We start from the raw sequence: 21121 nt of genomic DNA on the forward strand, positions 1-21121 counted from the left end.
ACTTCTTTCAGTATCTTATAAAATGTATGTTGGGGAACTAAGAAGTTGATAGGATAGTGTCCTGTCCAAAACTTCTATAATTTTTAATGAATATTTAAAACAATTAGGACACATGATATGTAAAATATCCATCTCGTGGTAAGTAATATGCATTTGCAATTATTTAAATGACATTTCCTCACTTGCAGAAATAGAATGAAGCTTGTTACTTTCAAATTGATGTTTGCTATTGCTGTGTTCTGCCAAGAGGTGGCATTTTTGGTACATGTTTTAAATGTCATTACATTTATAAATCAGCAGAGGGCAGTTACATACTTGCAAACACTTGCAGCTTGTGACTTCCTCTCATTGTTGGATGGGGTGAAAAGAATAATCATTAACAGCATGTGAAAATGTGGAAAAAGAACCAACAAGAGTACTATCCAGAAGTTTGCTCAGGTGCAATGAAAGGTGCCTTTTGCAGTGGCATGAGTATTTTTAAAAATAGTGTTAAGACACTTTATTGCTTGTTAAGACACTGCTTTGAGTTTTCATCAGAAATCTAACAATTCGTAGCATTTTTAATTCTAGTTGAAATTAGTTACCGCTGTTGACATTTATGTCATTGTTGCCTGAGCAATGTCACAAGTGCATGTGCACAGAACAGTTTACAAGTCCACAGTATATATTTTCTTTAAAAGGCCCTTATGTAGGCCTGCTATGTAACTACAGGAGAAAAAAAGAAGAGCTAATCCCAGTCACCACTCACAAGTGAGATGTTAAGAACTCCCTATTAATACAGTTCTGGTCCCAGACACTAAGAGCCCCAGAGACCATGAAATAGTTGCAAAGCACAGCCTGCTTGAAAATTTTCAGCTGATCAGAGACAGCCAGCATGGATTTGTAAAAGGTAAGTCATGCCTGATGAACCTGATTGAATTTTTTGAAGCAAACTTGGATATGTGGTTCTCTAGTGGTGACTAAAGTAGTGGACAGGGGAATGTCTATGGATGTTGTTTATATGGACTTCCAGAAGGCATTCGATAAAGTCCCTCATAAGAGACTGTTAGCTAAAGTTGAAGCTCATGGAATTGAGGGCAAATTATTGACCTGGTTAGGAAATTGGCTGAGTGGCAGGAGAGAGAGAGAGAGAGTAGGGATAATGGGCAGGTACTCAAATTGGCAGGATGCGACTAATGGTGACCCACAGGGATCTGTGTTGGGGCCTCAACTATTTACTGTATTTATTAACGAGTTAGATGACAGGATAGAGAACCACATATCCAAGTTTGCGGATGACACAAAGATAGGCAGCATTGTAAGCAGTGTAGATGGAAACATAAAATTACAATGAGATATTAATAGATTAAGTGAATGAGCAAAACTGTGACAAATGGACGTCAGTGTAAGCAAGTGTGAGGTCATCCACTTTAGACCTAAAAAGGATAGATCAGAGTACTTTCTAAATAGTGAAAAGCTGGAAACAGTGGAGGTCCAAATAGTGAAAAGCTGGAAACAGTGGAGGTCCAAAGAGACTTAGGGGTCCAGGTACGTAGATCATTAAAATGTCATTGTCAGGTACCGAAAATAATCAAAAAGCCTAAAGGAATGCTGGCCTTTATATCTAGAGGACTAGAATACAAGGGCTAGAAGTTATACTACAGCTATACAAAGCCCTGGTTAGATCGCACCAGGAGTATTGTGTTTAGTTCTGGGCACTGCACCTTAGGAAGGATATGCTGGCCTTGGAGGGAGAGCAGCATAGATTTAATAGACTGATACCTGGACTCCAAGGGTTAAATACGAGGTGAGATTACACAAACTAGGCTTGTATTCCCTGGAATTTAGAAGATTAAGGGGTGATTTGATTGAAGTTTTCAAGATACTAAGGGGAACTGATAGGGTAGATAGAGAGAAACTATTTCCGCTGGTTGGGGAGTCTAGGACTAGGGGACATAGCCTAAAAATTAAAGCCAGGACTTTCAGGAGTGAAGTTATGAAACATTTCTACACGCAAAGGGAATAGAAGTTTGGAACTCTCTTCCGCAAATGGCAGTTGATGCTAGCTCAATTGTTAATTTTAAATCTGAGGTGGATAGATTTTTGTTAACCAGAGTTATTAAGTGATATGGGGCTAAGGCGGATACATGGAGTTAGGTCACAGATCAGCCATGATCTCATTGAATGGCGGAACAGGCTCAAGGGTCTAAATGGCCTCCTTCTGTCCCTGTATTCCTATGCTTCCTGGGTTTAGCAACCAGGGCACTTGAAGCACACAGCCCTAGCTTTGATAGCTCTTTATGTGGTGCTTTTATCAGACAAAGGTATGTTTTAAGAGAGTAGAACACAAGAATGAATAAAAGTTTTCCTCAGACTTACATTATTTAATATTAAAAGAACTGTGTAATATGTTCTTAGTTCCATGGAGCCTCTCTTTAACAGGCCTCCCACTAACAAGATCTTATTTATAATCTTGCACATTCATTGTCCCTGATGATTGTGACTTATATTTCTGACCTTTTCTCAGATGTGGTCCTATTGAAACTGACACTTGCAAGTACAGTCAGCAAATAGAATAGGAACAAATCATTATCATTAAGGGCTATGAATATTCAGGGTTGTAAATATATTTGGGTTATTGGAAGACCTATTATAGCAAGGTACCATTGCACTAATAATTAATAACTTCCCATTTTTTTCCTGAAATATTTAATACCGTAAGTGGGGCATGATGTGACCGTGGGCCCGATTTTAGCACCCGCTACCGGGTGCGTTCTCGGCGGGGGGGCCCCAAAAATCCCGAAATCCAGGTGTGGGACTGGATCGTGCCTCGATCCCGCCCACTTCCGGGTTCCCCGATGACACGCCGGCGTGCGCGCGCAGCCCCCGCTGGTGGGAATCCCACAGGCAATTAAAGCCAGCGGGATGCCACTTGAGAGTATTTACTTTGCTTGTTCAGGTCATTAACTGACCTGATTAAGGGACTGTGTGTGATTTTGGATAAACATGGGACTGTTTCACACACTGGGGGAAACACTCCTAGTTGAAATGGACGTGTTGCAGCTGTCAGCCTGTGGCAGCTGCAAAGGTCCATTTGACAGGTGGGGGGAGACCCTCAGCCATTGCAGGAGGCCACTCTGTCACTTGGGACAAAGTTTGGCCTCCACCACCCTCCTCCTGATGGTCGAAGTCACCAACCTGCACACTTACCCCAGGGTCCGGAGACACGTACCTACCTTGCGGACCCCCTCAGATGTACATCTTGCGGATGGGGGCCGCCGTAGCTGCAGTCATGACCTCCTCGGAGGGCGAACAGCCTCACCAGCCTCGCCATCCACGCCGTCCATCTCTGACACGTGGAGCTCCACAACAGAGTGCTGTGACACATCCACCTGTACAGCAGGAGGGAGGGCTACCGCAGAGAGAGATGCGTTGCAGAGGGCACTACCCTCGCCACACATTCCACAGACCGAGGCTCAGCCTCCTGGACCTCTCTGAGCAGCAGTGCACACGGAGGCTCAGAGTCAGTCGACATGTAGCCGTGGACATCTGCAGCCTCTTTCATGCCGAGCTGCTCCTGGCTGGCCCGTGCACCATCTTCCTACCTGTCGCTGTCAAAGTCACCACTGCCCTCCCGAACTTCTGCTCCACAGCCTTCCAGGCTGCAACCGGGGACATCGCCGATGTCTCTCAGTCGTCTGCGCAGAAGAGCCCTGCAAATACACCTACACCCACTCTGCAGTGACACACCGGGTGGCATCGGTGGTGGGTCCTCATAGGGATACCCAGGAGCGGGCATTATTGCACAAACCGGACAGGATTCGCGAAGACATGGCAGTAGTGGTGCCAATATAATGTGTGATGTGAGTTGTCCTTTAATTCAATCGAAGTAAGAACCATGACAAACCCTCAAACACCCTTGTGCATCCCCTTCATGCTCACGACACGTTTGCCTTACGCTGCCTACTGCACATATGTGATGCATGCCCTGTGGCTGCAGCACAGGTGGTGGCAGGTTGAGTGAGGCTGGCCGTGAGAGAGATGCACGAGAGGGTGAGTATGGGATAGAGCCATGAGATTGTATGAGGATTGGGTTGCGTGGTAGTGGCGGGATGAGTACTGGCGAGGTGAGTAAGTGCAGGTAAGATGAGGATGAGGTTTGAGTGGGTATGAGGGGTGATGTGACAGAGTAGTGTTGGCAGTGCCGAAGGAGATGTGGGGTGGGGGCAGTGTTGTGGCAGACGGAGTGTAGGGGAAAGACTACGTGTTCTCACTGTGGCTGACCTACTGAGGTCATTGGAGCGCCTTCTGCACTGTATGCAGGTGGGCGATATGTTGGTGGCGCTGGTGACCTCCTCTGCCACCTTGAGCCAGGCCTTGGTGGCAGAGGCAGGCCGCTTCCTCTTGCCCGCCGGGTGGAAGATCTCTGTCCTCCCCCTCCTCCTCACCCCATCTAATGATACCTGGGGTGAGGCATCATTAAACTGGGAGCAGCCTTCCCCCTGGGCTGCTCCATGCTGTAATTTTTGCTGTTTGTGGCAGCATCTGTCAGTGGAGGACTGCCCCTTTAAATAGAGCGCCTCCAGCTGACAGATCTTACTGCGCATGCGCAGCCTGCCCGACGCGCAGATCAGCAGCGGGGAACCCGGAGGAGCAGGTAAGTGAATCCAATTAGTGTGTTGCCTGCTACGATCGCGCGGGCAACCCACTAATTTCGAAAACGCGCCCGCTGGCTCACCCGCACCCCTGGTAAAATCGGGCCCCGTGTGTCTGAATTCCTAATATGTGCTCCTGGCAGCAGAAGCTCCGTGGCTGGATGTGCAAATTTGTCACATTATTTTTGATGTCTTTTGAGGTATCTGATAAGGCACTTTGTAAATGCAACTTTTTTTCTTTAGGTGCACCTGATACACTTTGCTGATTGATTGTATAATTCAGTCAAGTATGTGAACCTCAATGAGAATGCTAAAGGTTAAAGATTCCAATATGCTCACTCCTGGCACATGCTGGGAGCAAGTATTGTGGACTCTCAGCCTGCAATTTTTCCAACCATTAACTTTAATGGATGGATAATTCCAGACCATGTATGCACGATGCATTGGAATGTTTGTGCCTAAGAGTAACTTTTAATGTGGCTGTAGCAACAAGTCATGCTGATCAATACCATGACATAGCTGTGGCTGACAGATATCTATTGAAAGTGTCATATTGCACAAATAGGTTTTAAAGAAAGAACTTGTATTTATATAGTGCCTTTCATGACCTCTGGATGTTCCAAAGCAATGATGTACTTTTGAAGTATAGTTAATGTTTGATGTAGGAAAATGAAGCAGCTGGTTGCACACAGCAAAGTCTCACAAACAACAATGAGATAAATGATCAGATAATCTGTTTGTGATGTTGATTGAGGGATAAATATTGGTCAGGTCACTGGGAGAATTCCCCTGCTCTTCGTCGAATAGTGCTATGGGATCTTTTCTGAGTAGGCAGACGGGGACTCAGTTTAATGTCTCATCTGGAAGATGGCACCTTTGACAGTGCAGCACTCCCTCAGCAGTGCATTCAGTGCAGCCCCTTTGGAGTACCAACTACCTTTTTAAGCTTGTATGCATTTTCAGGCTCTGACCACTCTGTGGCACTGCAGAATTACTTATTTTTCCAACTGCTGTTGATTTTTGATTTTGGGAAGTGATTTTTTTTCAATATTGATGCCTTTATTGAATCCCCCTCCAGGTGTATTGTTCCTGTTCCTGGACCAGTCTCCTGCTGGTCAGCACACTGTACAGCCTGATGTTTAAAGTTTGACTCCTGCTAGTAGCCTGTGTCCCTCAGTACTTTCCAGCTGTTCTCTGCTTCTCCCGGCCCCCTGTTGAATTTCTGGCTCTTTCCCTGTTGCCTCCAACCCTTTGTCAACTGCTATTTAGATCACACAGATAAGGTTATAATTGATCATGGACAGCTCAGTCAGTGGTGGTAGCACTGAGCCACTCTTGTTGGTAGACATTAAAGTCCCCCACCCAGAATACATGTTGTGTCCTTGCTTCCCTCCCTCAGAGATTACTCCAAGTGATGTTCAACGTGAAGGAGCATTGATTTGTCCATTGAGGGGAGTGCAGTAGGTAGTGATCAGCAGGTTTCATTGACCTTGTTTGACCCGAAGCCATGAGACTCCAAGGGGTCCAGAGTCAATGTTGAGGACTCCCAGGGCCACTCCCTCCCGATTGTATACCACTATGCCTCCACCTCTGGTAGGCCTATCCTGCTGATAGGATGGGACGTACCCCGGGAAGATGATGGAGCAGTCCAGGGTATTGGCTGATAGATATGAATGTGAGTATAACTTTGTCAAGCTGTTACTTGATTAGTCTCTGGGACAGTTCTCCCAATTTGAGCACCAGTCTCCATGAGGAGGACTTTGCAGGATCGACTGGACTGATACTGATTAGGTCGTATCCTGATACAAGGCCTTTGTCAATAGATCCATCCGATTTATAAAACACTTGTGTCTCTGAAGTGCCTCAAAGCACTTCACAAACAATGAAATACTTTTGAAGTGCAGTAACTGCTGTTGTATAGATGAACACCGCATTGTACAACCCTGAACTGCACACCATGCAGAGTTGCATATTGAGGATTGCTGAGAAGGAGAAAGACCCAAGGGTTACTATGCATGAGTAATTGAAGGCCCATGAGCAGTGCCGTGAGGCTATTGCGAAAGTGATCAGGTGTTAGGATGTGTTACCAGGACAATTAAATATAGAACAAGAAATACTATACCTTCTTTGTATATAACCTTGTTTAGGCCACATCTAGAAAACTGTGTCCAGTTTTGGTCCCATCACATGGTGACAATATAGTTCAGAAGAGGGCCACTAGAATAATACCTCATTCAAGGGCCCTCAGCTACCAGGACACTCTGAGAGCTGGAGCTTTTTTATGTTGGAAAAGTGTATACTTCGAGGAGCTATGATTACGGAATTTAAAATAATCAGACTCAATGCAAGTGGATATGCTATTTGAGCTGGATAGATTAGGGATGACGAGCGGATATAAGTATAAATTATGACAACGTAGAACTAGGTTAGCTGGTGGGAAGTACGTCTTTTCACAGAGAGTCGTCGAGCTCTGGAATAACTTGTCGGTTCATGCAGAGTGTGAATTCGCTGCAAGCATTCAAAAGGGAGCTGAATGAGTTCCTGAGAGTGCCAAACACATCTATATAGAGAATTTAAATGGGTCTTTTTGGGTTGTATCACCCAGTCACCATGGTCTCCCAAAGCTTGCTTGGTCACCTTTAGGGGTCGGAGAGTAATTTCAGTTTTTTTCCTAAATTGGCCTAAGCCCTTTTCTCTTTTTGCGTCTCTTGGGAGATTCCATGGCTCTGGGGGAGAAGTGGGGGGGGGGGGTGAGTAATGGTTTGCAGAGACACACCATGCCAAATTGGGACAGGGTCGATGGACCAGCTGTTTTTTTTTCTGTCCATTTTTAAAAAATGTTGGCGCATATTAACACTGTAGTGCTATTGAGTCTGAATTCTCTAAGTTTTTCTGGGGAGTAGTATAACATATATATATTATATTGGAATATTATGAACCTTTTGTATAACTTAGGACATATTGTACTTTATTTATTTTATAGTATTGGGAAATTATTACTAGCAGTTGTTTCCCTGTTCCCAACAGAATCTGTTCAGGGTTCAGCAGAGACAAGTATTTGCAGTTCAAATGATAGTCATCTGGAGAATGGAAGTTCTGGTGTGTTTGGAGAGGAGAATGCCTGTTCAGGTAAGGTGTTGTGAAGTTTAATTGGCAAACAAATTTTTATATAGAGTCTACCTAATAACAGTAGTGGTTTTGACTTGTCATAAACTTCTGCATAGAAATTTGTTGTGTTTACATAAAAGTACCATAAATGGAATATATTTCTTTACACCTGTATATGTAAACTAAAAATGTTTGGTCAATAAAACTGTTGTCTTTTATGTTATCTGTTTTCCATCCAATATGATTCATTTTAATGCACTGGATTGTTTCAGGCAATGGAGTTCAGAGGAAGGCCACTAGATTGGTACCTCGTTCAAGGGTCCTCTATAAGATCACCCCTCAGATAGTTCCTTTCCAGGCTAAAAAGCCCAAGTCTATATAGTTTATCCTCATGATTCAGATGTCTAACACTATGGGCTCGATTTTAGGGTCGGGTTTCCGGCGGGTTTCCAGCGGGGGGGCCCCGAAAATCCCGATCTCCGATCACGTGACCGGATTCGGACGAAATCCCGGCCACTTCCGGGTACCGCGCTGACGTGCGGGGCTGCGCGCGCAAGCCCCGCTGGTGGGAATCCCGCAGGCAATTAAAGCCAGCGGGGTTCCACTTGAGAGCACTTAACTTGCTCGTTGTGGTCAGTTAATGAGCTGAAGCAGCTGTCAAAAGAGGAAGTGTGGGATTTTACGGTCAAAGCAGTCAGTTTCCCACACTGGGGGAAACAGGACCCTTCAAACCAGGCGTGTTGCAGCCAGCAGCCTGTGCCAGGTGCCAAGGTGCGCTCCACGGGGGAGCGCCCTCACCCACGCAGGAGGCCACCGCGTCACATAGGGCAACCCCTGCCCTCCACCAACCCCCGCCAAGCCAGAGGACAGACCGACACGAAACCGCAGCCCCAGTCCGAGGACCCACCCACCTACCCTGCACAACCCCTCACACCAACACCTGCCAGATGGGTGGTGCGTTGACATCGTCGGAGGACGAACAGGATGACCAGCCCCAGCAGCCTCACAGTCCACGCCGTCCGCCTCGGAGAGGTGGGGCCCCCCAACACGGTGCTGCGGCACACCCACCTGCACAGCAGGAGGGAGGGCAACCGCAGAGAGAGATGCGTCGCAGGAGGCACTACCCTCCGCACAGGGTGTACAGAGCGAGGCTCAGCTTCATGGACCTCTCCGAGGAGCAGTGCATACGGAGGCTCAGAGTCAATCGCCAGGTAGTCGCCGACATCTGCAGCCTCCTTAACGACGAGCTGCTCCCTGATGGACCAAGCAGCATCTTCTTACCTGTCGCCGTCAAAGTCACCACTGCCCTCAACTTCTTCGCATCTGGTTCCTTCCAGGGTGCCACCGGGGACATCACCGGGGTCTGTCAGTCCTCTGCACACAAGTGCATAAGGCAGGTCACCGATGGGTTGTTCCGCAGGGCCTCCCACTACATCAACTTCGCCATGGACGAGCGCAGCCAGATGGAGAGGGCGGTTGGATTCCATGCCATGGCCGGCTTCCCACGGGTGCAGGGTGTAATCGACTGCACCCACATCGCAATACGGGCACCTCCGCATGAGCCAGGGCTGTTCATCAACAGGAAGGGGTATCACTCCATGAACGCCCAGCTCATCTGTGACCACCGCCAGAGATTCCTACACGTGTGCGCCAGATACCCCGGCAGCTGCCACGATGCCTTCGTCCTCAGGGAGTCCGCCGTCCCGCCCATCCTGCAGGCACCCAACGCCGGCAACGGCTGGCTCCTCGGCGACAAGGGGTATCCCCTCCACACGTGGCTCATGACACCTCTGAGGAACCCCATCACCGAGCCGGAGCGTCGGTACAATGACAGCCACACTGCTACCAGGTCTACAATTGAGCAGACCATAGGGCTTCTCAAGATGCGCTTCAGGTGCCTTGATCGTTCTGGGGGAGCGCTCCAATACACACCATTCAGAGTGGGACGAATCATAGTTGTCTGCTGTGCCCTGCACAACATGGCCCAACAGAGAGGGGTGCCGCTGGAGGAGGCCCCATCCACACCCGCCACCCACATTGAGGAAGGCGAGGGCGAGGAGGAGGAGGAGGAGGAGGAGGAGGAGGAGGAGGCGGAGGAGGAGGAGGAGGACGCGCCCGAGGATGTTGGACGACCCATGCGCCGAGCCGCGACTCACCGGGATGGTCGCCAGGCCAGGGACGCACTCATACGTCAACGGTTCTCCTAGAGTCAGACACTGCGAGGCGCTCGCATCTCCTCACCTGCACATGCGAGCGGCCATACCAGCCCCCTCCACTGAAGAGTGCTGCCAGTAATCCTGCACCCACAGCAGTGTGCCCAATGGGTGGCAGCAGGTGTTCGCCGTCATGATGGCCTCCACGGAACGCAACTACTGCACAAGCCGCGGAAGAATGGACGAGAGGTGGCAGGAGTGGTGAGAATAGACTATTTAATATGTGGAATGTGACATCATTTAAGAAACAAAGTACAAAATAATAAACACCCTGGTGTATTCCCTTTGTGATTATAAGGCCTTTGGAATTCTTCTCCGGGAACCCCTACGTGGTGCTACCCCTGTGGCTCCAGCAGAGGTAGTGGCAGGTTGCTCGTCTTCTTGCCTTGACCGGGTAGATGCTTTTGGCGGACGGCCCCTGGGTTTCGGTGCCCGTGAGGGCACCTCCACAGACTGCTCCTCCTGCACCGGGGCAGGGGCAGACTCGGCCACCTGGAGAGGAGGCACCATTGCGGGTGCTGGTTGAGAGGTGGGCGACGGGTGGGACGTGGGGACGCCTTGAGAGGCGTCCCCGCTTCCATGTCCCCGGTCACCATCATCCCTCTCTTGGCCTCGGCCCACATCACCCCTTCCACCCTGCTGGACGGCAGTTTGGATGGCATGTGTGAGGCCTTGCAAGGCCACCCCTAGTGTATCCCTCAGCCTGTTGGTGGCGTCGGAATGTTGCTCACCCTGAATCCGTACAGACGTTGTGAGGGCCTGCAAGGACTCGAAGTGGAGCTGTGCGTGACGCTCGAGGGAGGCCAGCCTGTCCTCCACCGCAGACAGTCCCGCACCTACCCGCGACACTGTGTCGCCGGTACCCTCCTGTGCCTGCGCCACCAATGCCCACATGCAGGAGGTGGACTCCTCCATCGCCTGCGCTATTGTGGACAATGCGCGCGGCACCTCTGCCAGCACCTCAGCAATTAGCTGGTGGCCCTCGACGACTCTCCTTTTCTCTGGTGGCCCCCTGGGTTCAGCATCTGGGTCCGGCTGAGCAGAGCCTGGAGATGAGTGCTCCCTCCGTCGCGGACCCTCCGCGGCTGCCCCTGCCACCAGGGTCTGCTCATGCTCACTCGTGCGCAGTGACTCACCAAGTGCTACCCCAACTAGTTGGCGAGGGGGACCCACCGAGGTGCGTGTCTCTGCGCTGGTGGATGGTTGGCTCTGATGTGACGATGCACCCTCAGAGACCGCCATGTCCTCTGAGGAATCGCCCTCCATGCTCGCTTGATCCAAAGACGCACCTGCAAGAGAACAGAGGGCACTTTGAGGCATGTGGACCAACTTGACAGTGCGCCTGATGGCAGGTGATGATACGGTCACTCGCGATCATGGGTGTTGAGTGTCAGCTTTCCCTTACCGCCCATTTCGGCAGCGACACACTCGCCATCGGCCACCGACAGGCAATGTCGCGTGCGGGCGAGGTCGAGCGCCTCCACCTCTGCGTCGGTGAGCTCCACCACTTGCGGCGGCCCACCTCCGGTGCGTGCCCTTTCGCGGTTGTTCTTGCTCCTCTTCTCCTGTGAAGGCAAAACACAGATGTGTGAGTGGGTGCGTCTTGCATCGTGAGACGCATCGAGCATCGGTGTGGTTGGGTTGAGCGTGGCGCGGAACGGATGGGAGGAAGTGTGGGCCACGTGCCCATCCCATTGCATGGGGATTGGGGTGTGTGGTAGTGTTCGGGTGGGGTCAGGGACGGTGGGTACTTGCGTGCACGGCGAGGATGGTGAATGAGTGGCTGTGAGGATTGCTGATGGAGCGCAGTGGTGGCTGTGCAGGAGGGGGTTGTGATCTGCTTGGCGTGATGGTGGGGACGGGATGTGGGAGGGTGCGTTGGTGTACTCACCTTGCCAGACCTAGTCAGGTCATTGAAGCGCTTGCGGCACTGCTCCCAAGTCCTTGGGGTGTTGCCCCTGCTGCTCACCTCCGCCGCCACCTCTGCCCATGCCTTCCTGGTTGCGGCGGCAGGGAACTTGCGCCCATCCTCAGGGAAGAGTGTTTCCCTCCTCCTCCTCACGCCCTCCAGCATCAGCTGCAGTGCCAGATCTGAAAAACGGGGCGCAGCCTTTCCCCTTGGTTGAGCCATTCTCCCAGACCTCTTGCTTGCAGCAGGAGGGGCTTTGGGAGACTGCCCCTTTAACTGGAGCTCCTACATCGCGTCGACGGTACTGCGCATGCGCAGCCGGCCGGCACGCAGCTGGGGAGCGCAGAACCCGGAAGCAGGCCTTAATGGGTCCAATTATCCCGCGATCGCGTGGGGGACGCGAACAATTACCCGTCCGCGTTTTCGACGCTCCCGGAGGACCACCCGCTGGGAACCCGCAGGCCTGCTAAATTCGAGCCCCATGGATCAGCCATGTGGCTCTTTGCACTGTCTCCAGTACTTGAATGTATCTCATTTTTTGGTGACTGGACTGGAACTGGACACAGTATTCAAGGAGCATTTTTTCTAGAGCACTATAAAATTTGATCATTACCTCCTGTGACTTATATTCTACTGTTTTGGCTATGTAGTTCTAAATCCTATTGGCTTTGTTGATTGCTACTCTGCATTGGTTGGACATGTTTAGCATCGAGTCTACTAAGATTCCTAGGTCTCTTTCAGCTTTATCCTTAGCTACTTGACAACGTTCATTGAGTGTGCATTTGTATCTTTTTTCTTCCTTTGTGTGCACTTTGCACTTGCCAAAATTAAATCTCATTTGCCATTGTTGTGCACGCTTGCACATTTTTTCCAATTCAATCTGTAATTTCTTGACTGCCTCTTCTGATTCCACTAGCGGTACCTGCTAGTTTGGTATAATTTGCAAATGTGATCACTTTGCATTGAGTTTCTGAATCCAGGTCATTTGTGTAAATTAGGAACAAAGTTAGGCCCCACACCCAGCTCTGATGCACCCCGCTCAATACAACCCGCACTCTGACATCACTTCTCTTAAGTGTACTTGTTGTTCCCTACCCTTCAGCCAGTTGCTTATCCAAAAGTATTATGACGGGTGTGGGGGAATGGAATGTTATTACCCTGTTGGTATTAAAACACTTCATGTTCATTAAAATAAAGATTCTTGGGGACCACTTATTTTTTGTGTTATAACAAATACTATAATGCCTATCTCATAATACAGTAATAACGGTCTAAATTATATTAAGCTATAACAGACTTGTTTAGAATTAAAATCAAAGTTTTACAATATTACATGACATCGGCACAGCGGCGCAGTGAAGTCAACAGGTGGTTTCCTCCAATTTCCTTGTGCTAGGGAACAATGAGAAAATTATTGATTAAAACATTGCAGTCGATACAGGCAACACTATTTCTCATAATTCCAATTATACATTATTTCTCCATATAATTGTGGCAATTGAATTACAGTCATTAATTTTTCAATGTGAATATCCTCACTCGACTTTTGAATATAAGAAAGCCTGCAAGAAGAAAATGCCAGTTGTCCCATCAAGTTAATTTCTTCCATAGACCATAGAGGCGCATCTACAATCTGTTCATCAGATTCTACCCCATTCATTTAATCTTTTGAGGAGAAAGTTGTGCAAAATTTTTTCCTAACCCCAAATGTTAATACAGAAATCTTATAGAAAGCTTGGTCACTTGCTTTCCACAGCTGACATTTATTTGGTGCCCATGGCACGGGAGTCATTGGAGCTGATTTTTCTCCCTCTCGTTTCTTGCAGGCCCCGACCAGGGTGAGCACACCTGAAGTGCTTTGCCTAACCAGACATGGAGCTGACTGTGTTTGCAGTTTTGGGTCATTACCCTAGGTCTAATATACCCCAGTGCAGGAAACCCTTACTTCCGGGTTTCCTGTTGGAAAATCCTGCCCCCCCACTCTGCTCTCTTCCTGGCTCCCAGTTAATATCCAGGCCATTGGAATGGTTTATGGCCAGTATTGTAGCATTGTGTTGTTCACAAGACTGAGTGATTCACATGTTAACGTCAAATAGGAAAGTGCAGGAGCTAAAGCATACTACTAACCTTTGACACAGGGACCCAGAAATCTATTCAAGAAGTTAAAGAACTCCTTATCCCTCGTTTACTACTAAAGTGCTATCATCCAATCGAGCCCTGCCATGAGCTTGCAATTGAACAATAGTCAGACAGAATGAACATTTACTTTTGGATGCTCTCAGTGAAACATTTTAAAACTATGCATTTCTTTGAGCAGAATAGTGACACTGAAAATTACTCTGGCATAAACTTTAGTTTTTACATTCTACAATGATTCTACATGAATAACAAGAGTAACGGTATAGAATCAAAACCACATTTAAGTGAGATAATAAGCATACTGATTCTATTTCTTTAAATCATTTTCAAGGTATAGTAGAATATATCCATAACAAAAACAGCAAAATATTAAAACAATATAATTTGATAGAAATTCAGATGATTCCATTGCTGTAAGTCACATTTGGTTCTGTAAACAATAAGATATAAAAATTTGTTTGCACCCAAGAATGAGCGCGCAGGGGACATGGAGAATGATCCCTGTGCCTGAATGGATGGGCCCGAGGCACATCTAATATTGGGTCTGGGGCCTATTATCAGCGAATCAGCAAGCTGTGGGCACCTAATAGGCGTCCCCAGGAAGCTCACCGAAGAAGAGGCCTCTACGGCAGCAGCCCTCGGGTGATCGGGAGGGAAGCAGGGGCGAAGGGGAGGGAGGGTGGTGGCAGTGGCGATTTGGGGGTGGGGGGGGCGGAAATGAAGGGTGTGATCAGTGATGGGGACGAGGTTGCGATCGGAGTGGGAATGAGCGGACGTCGGCAACGGCCGTGGTTCTATAATGGGGTCAAGTGGAGCACTCCTTTTCCTGCCGCTCCTCATTCAGGTATGTATTTTTAACAAACTCACCTTTTTAGTGGCGGCCTGCAGCGGTCCCTTTAAGGACGCATGTAGATCTGGCTTTCCTGAATGCAACCAGCACCAGCGCTGGCTGCCTCAGGACAAATCAATATTGCAGTGGGGGCCTCAAACAGACCATACGCCCTTATTTGCATATGCAAAGGGCCTAATGCCTTTTTCAGGTGCGTTCCTGGACGCCTATTTTTTTTGCCTCTACCAATATGGTGGGTGGCGCAGTTCAGGTTCGTAATGAGCGTGCATTTCCTGCCCGCTATGTTGGAGGCTCAAGCTCTTGTTTAGCACCCGATAGATGGGTGCGGTACCATCAAATTTCTAGGCCAGTTTCTAGTGTCAGTGTGAGTCGGTGTTTCCGCTGCGAACTGCTACCAGCACACACAAAAATTAAGATCTGAAGACGCCACCTTAAGTTTACCGTACTTACAGTTGATACCACGGAGCGCTTTCAAGACCATAATATAATCTCAGACTGTTGTAAATTGCTAAAGCTTCACTTTTTCATTTGACAAAATCATCTGAATTTGCATGTGCGAAATAAGAGTACGGAAGAGTAATAGTGGAAATGTCAAAGATGAGATTACTGATATATTCAGTAATGTCAGTCATGGATAACTGTCATTGTCAACTAATATTTCATCATGTTGTATAAATTTATCAGGTGCTGATGATACTTTGTCCTATCATTTCTTCTTCACAACTGCGACTCCCTCATTCTTGTTGTAGCTGGGCGTCTCTAACACTTCCAGCATCAGGGAATCGAATAAACGGATTTCATTATTGCTGAGGGTGCTGAAATAGCCCCATCTGTCTGCGTGTTCACAAGAGGAGAGCTGAGAAAGAGGTGCACTGGCAGTGAAGGAAAGCAAGGAATGGGATTGCAGTTGAACTTGGAGTGGATGTGACGTGGTTTCTGAAGCAAAGACATGCTAGTAGGAAAGTCAGAAGTGGAGACATTGGATCAGCAAATAGGAAAATGAGAGGGGAATTTCAGAGGCATGGAATAGAGTGAGGAGTGTGGGAATTAAGGAGCGAGCATGAGTAAAAGACTTGCATTTATATAGCATCTTTCACAATCACATAATATAAATCAAGAAATAAACATTGTGTTTGCAAATGACGAGACGACGCTGAATATTATGATCTGATTCACTAGATACCGTGGGGTGTATAGTGAACATGGGATTAGGAAACATAGGATAGGAATTAAATGATGTGATTCATATCCCTCAAATGGGGTAAATTTTCATCCTCATCACAAGAGCTGTAATCTGGTGGAACGGATGGCCTGCCTATTATGCAACCTGCCAGATTTTCCACACCTGTCAAGTTAAATATTGCCCTAGAAAGTGCGTTAGGCCATTACAAATATTAAGTAACAGGTGTCATTTTCTGTGTATTAAAATTCATGGGCAGAAAACTGTGAGTGCATAAACCTGAATTCCAATATGCACTTCTGATAGGTAAAGCTCCCCACTGGAGTCCAATTTTGTAAAATTACCCCTAAAATCTATAATTTTGTTATGTTCCTCTCTTCTTGGCTATGCCTGTGTTCTGGATATGTGTGAGAGAGAGACACTGGATTGGCTATGGGTTGACTGACCTTTTCCAGTTCTAGCTTTCTACCAGTTAATAACATGATGTAAGTATTTATAAATGTAATATAATTTATGGCCTTCATTACGTTGTTCACATGTAAGTCACTCAACCTTGTGAAAATTAAAGATGAACAATTGGGAGCCAAGGTCCAATAATGTTGGGCACAGATAGTGGTATAACTGGCAGCCTTATCATCAGGGTGGGGCAGAGTTATTTCATTCTTTTCTCTAATGCTAAATACATCAAATACGCAGTGGAAAGTTGCAGACCTGGTGTAGGATAGACATATTTATTGCTGCATTGCCTGTTGTAAAAAAATGTTGTTAAAAATAGAAATATCAGCATTTACATTAATGATCTACCGAGGACAAAGTTTAAATATTTTGAGTGCTCATGCTCAATTGACGCAGACGTGTGCTCGTTTTACTTCAGGGCATTATCCTATCTTCATTTAAATAATAAAATTTGACATGTGAAGTCACAAAGGTACAAGAAGGCTTAGCTTTACAGCTTAATATGATGGGTGTCATTTCCATAACTATAATTCTGATGACATGCTTTGAACAGAGGACCAGTTAGAACTGACTGACAGAATGACCCAATTGTGCTCGACAGATCTGATTTAGATATAACACTCTGATGAAGATGGAGTCTGATTTGTTTCTGCTGTGTCAGTCCCTTTTTTTTTGAATAACCTGTAGAGATAGTTTGGGAATTGTAGCCTCAATAGCCATTTTGTTTGGCTTCCATAAATTTTACTTCAAATTCTTCACAATAGAATATAAAAACAAGAAAGACTGTTCAGCCCATCCAGCTCAGCTATCATCCATTCTGTTTCAGTACTCAAGTCATTTTCCTACTCCAAATCCATATTCTTTTATTCTAATTAGGAATCAACCCAATTCTCCTTTAGATATTTCAACAGAATCAGTATGTTACTGTACTGAATTATACCTTGTTCCTTAATTTTTTAGTTATTTAATTTTTGTTATCATGTCCTTTTGTGTTCTCATCCTGTTTCCCCCCCACCCCTCCAAAAAAAAACCTCTCTACATGAACCTTTATGATTCCCTTTAGTATTTTAAAAATCACTTGCCACTGTAACATCACGAGTTGCAGTAAATTAGTTAGGTTTGACCTGCCTTTCATAAATCTGTCTCTACTCACAAATATCTTTACTCCTGTTAAGTCTACTTTAATTACTTCTTTATGATGAATTCCATTGTTTATCTCCACTATAAATGTCATACTGACAGGTATATAATTATCAGGATTTTGTTTTGTGGCATTTAAAAAAAAAATGAAATAATGTTACTTGTTACTAGCCTGCACTTTTCATAAGCTTGAAAAATTTCAACCACCGCTTCCTGTTCTTTTACCTTCATTTCCTTAAGTATACTTGGATGCGTTGCATCGGATCTTCCAACCTTATAAATATTCATAGTCTTTCTCTTTTTTAACCATTATTTTATTACAAATCTCTACTTTCTTCATGAACATGAAGATATATCTTACCTCTTGCCTTATTACCAAAAAGGTGATAACCCCATTTTGTAATGCCATTTTTTTTTAAATGAGTTTTTCTTGTATATAATCTTGTTATATAAATGTAAGTTGTTCTTGTTAACTTTTATACGCACTTCATTTGGGCTTGATTCCTTCTTATCTCACTGGACTTTGCCTTTTTACAAATCCAACACCCTTATCTTTGACTCTTCATTATCCTTTTCTGTATTCACATTGAACCTAACTATTTTGTAGTCACTATTTCCAAATTGTTCTCCTACTCTCTCTTCAGTTATTTGCCCCACTTCATTTCCTAGAACTAAATCAAGCAATATTTTTTTTCTTTGTTGGATGAGAAACATAGGCCTAAATTTTAACCCAGAAGAACAGGTGGGTTGGGTGCAGTGGGGGCAGTAAGAATTATAAAAGTTTGGAGCTGGATCGAATCCCGGCTCAAACCTGCCGAATAACGCGTTTCACCCAGACGCATCTGGGTGCGTGCGCGCTTCAGAAACCTGGAAGTGCCGGCGGGATGACATTTAAAGGGGCAATTAAGATAGTTGAAGTAGTTAACAGAATTAAATTTTTGTGGATTGAGGTAGACAAACTATTTTAACTCTACCTGAACGTGTCTCCTGTGGCCTCTGAAACACGCTATGGAAACGGAGGCGAGTTGCAGCCATTTGGACTTTTAAACCAGTGATTGACACATGAGAATAAAAGGTGAGTTTTTGCAACAGGGCATTCAGTTCTCTCAGGCAAACCTTTGGCAGGGAGTTTTTTTTTGTTTAGAGTGAGATTTCCTTGTTCACACTCAAATATGTGTGATCACAAGAATTCTACCTACATTTTGGACCCCCTCAAACTGACACCATCATGATGGGGGATCGCAATGGATGTATTCAGCAGTACATCTGAGGAGGAGGCACATCAGAATTCGCAGCAGGCAAGGCGTGCAGTTCTGGGACTAGCAGCTCCACAAGACAGGTGCACCACAAGGACCTGCAGAAGAGCAGAGAGAGGAAGAACGGAGGGGCCGATGTCGCAGGAGGCATCACCCTCATGAGAGGGTCTACAGACAGAGGCTTAGCTTCCTGGACCTCTCTGAGGAGCAGTGCCTATGAAGGCTCAGATTGAGTTGCCAGGTGTTCGCAGATATCTGCAGGCTCTTTCATGCAGAGCTGCTCCTGACTGGGCCTGGTGGCCACACATTGCCCGTCGCAGTTAAAGTCACCACTGCCTTCAATTTCTTCACCTCTGGATTCTCCCAGGGCGCCACCGATGACATCGCTGGGATCTGTCAGTTGCATATAAGTGTATTTGACAGGTCACAGATGGCTTGTTTGCCAGAGCATCCGTCTACGTCAACTTCCCCTGAGACGACATCAGCCAGACTGAGAGGGCAGTAGGTTTCCACTGTCTGGCTGGTTTCCCACGGGTGCAGGGCACACACAAAGCAATCCGAGGACCTCCACATGAGCCAGGACTGTTCATCGACCGAAAGCGATATCACTCAATCAATGTGCAGCTGATTTGTGACCACCGGAAGAGGTTTCTGCAGGTGCCATGATTCCTTCATTTTGCGCGAATCCAATATCCCGGCCCTCTTACACGCACAAAACAGAATTAAGGGCTGGCTCCTTGGAGACAAGGGATACCCCCTGCAGATGTGGCTCATGACACCTCTGAGAAACCCCATCAGTGAGGCACAGTGGCAGTACAATGAGAGTCACATCATGACCAGGTCTGTCATTGAACAAGCCATAGGAATGCTAAAGATGCGCTTCAGGTGCCTGGATCAATCTGGGGGAGCCCTTCAGTACTTACTGACGAGGGTGTGTAGAATAATAGTCGTGTGTTGCGTTCTGCACAACATCGCTTAACAGAGAGGGTTACCGGTGGGTGAGGTCCCATGCACTCAAGAAGCAACCACACCTGCCATCAACATTGAAGAAGACGACGATGGGAAGGAGGAAGAGGAGGATGATGATGATAGGCGAACCATCGGCAGAGCAGCGTCTCACCTGGCCGCTCGTCATGCCAGGGAGTCACTCTTATTTGATAGCCTCTCATTGGGAGACCTGCAAAGTGACTATAGTCAAGTACCCAGACCACCTGTAATGATGACCAGCACCATCACCACCCCCCCCCCCCCCCCACCCCCAGGTTGCACGAAGCAGTCCTACAACTGCATACACCAATTGTAAACGCACCCAATGGGTGGCATCAAGTCTCACTGTTCATGATGAAGTACGTAAAAGGGCGTTTTCACAAAAGGGACTCAAGAATGGGCAAGACGTGGCAGTGGTGGTGAGAATCATAACATTTAATGTGAATTTAACAAAAACCAAATATGAATGGAAAAACATGATAGTCTGTCAGCCACCCTTGTGCATACCCTTGGTGATTACAAAACCTTTGACTACTTCTTCCTATAGCTTCCACATGGTGCATTCCCTGTGGCTGCAGCAGAGGTAGTGGCAGGTTGCTCAGATTCATGCCTGGACTGCTTAGATGCTGTCAGCCTACGACATCTGGGTTTCGGAGCCCATGAGGGCCCCTCCAAAGACTGCTCACTCGGCCATCTGGAGAGGAGGGAGCATTGCGGGGAGGGAGGTGGTGGGTGCAACAGGTGAGACGTGGGAGTGCTTTGTGTGGCGTCCCCATTTCCATGCCCCCGTTTGCCATCATCCCTTGTTAATTGTATGATTTATATCAATGAGTGTTAATTGTATTCAGGTGGTGGATATCAATTGGGGACTCTCGTATCCTTTTTATAGGAGAGCTTAGCTAGGATGTGGTGTGTGTGTAAGGGGATCTCTGTGAATAAAGGCTTGGAAGCAACTAAAAACCAGGCTCTAGTATTCTATCATTCACCACATGGCTATCCAATTTTAACATCCCTCTCCTAGGCCACGGCCACGTCTCTCCTGCCACTCTGCTGGACAACAGCTTGGAGCAGACCTGTGACACATTCTAAGGCCACGGCTAAATTATCTGTTTGCCTGTTTAAGGCGGCAGACATGTTGCCATCCAGAGTCTGCATGGCCGTTGTCGGGGCCTGAACGGACTCATTTGTGAGCTATGCTTGAAGCTCACTGGATGTTACCACTCACTCCATCACAGACATTCGAGGTGGA

General features: G+C 47.0%; 1 protein-coding gene across 2 annotated transcripts in view; it reads left to right on the forward strand.

Moving 5' to 3' along the window:
- Positions 1 to 21121, forward strand: part of ifih1 (interferon induced with helicase C domain 1) — a 118507-nt gene that overhangs the window by 36000 nt on the left and 61386 nt on the right. For both annotated transcript variants that reach the window (XM_067987372.1, XM_067987373.1), the window contains one exon: positions 7662 to 7763. In XM_067987372.1, coding sequence (XP_067843473.1) covers positions 7662 to 7763 — 102 coding nt within the window. The remainder of the gene's footprint in view (positions 1 to 7661; positions 7764 to 21121) is intronic.

Source organism: Heptranchias perlo, chromosome 7 (genome assembly GCF_035084215.1).
Source record: "Heptranchias perlo isolate sHepPer1 chromosome 7, sHepPer1.hap1, whole genome shotgun sequence".
Lineage (NCBI taxonomy): Eukaryota > Metazoa > Chordata > Chondrichthyes > Hexanchiformes > Hexanchidae > Heptranchias > Heptranchias perlo.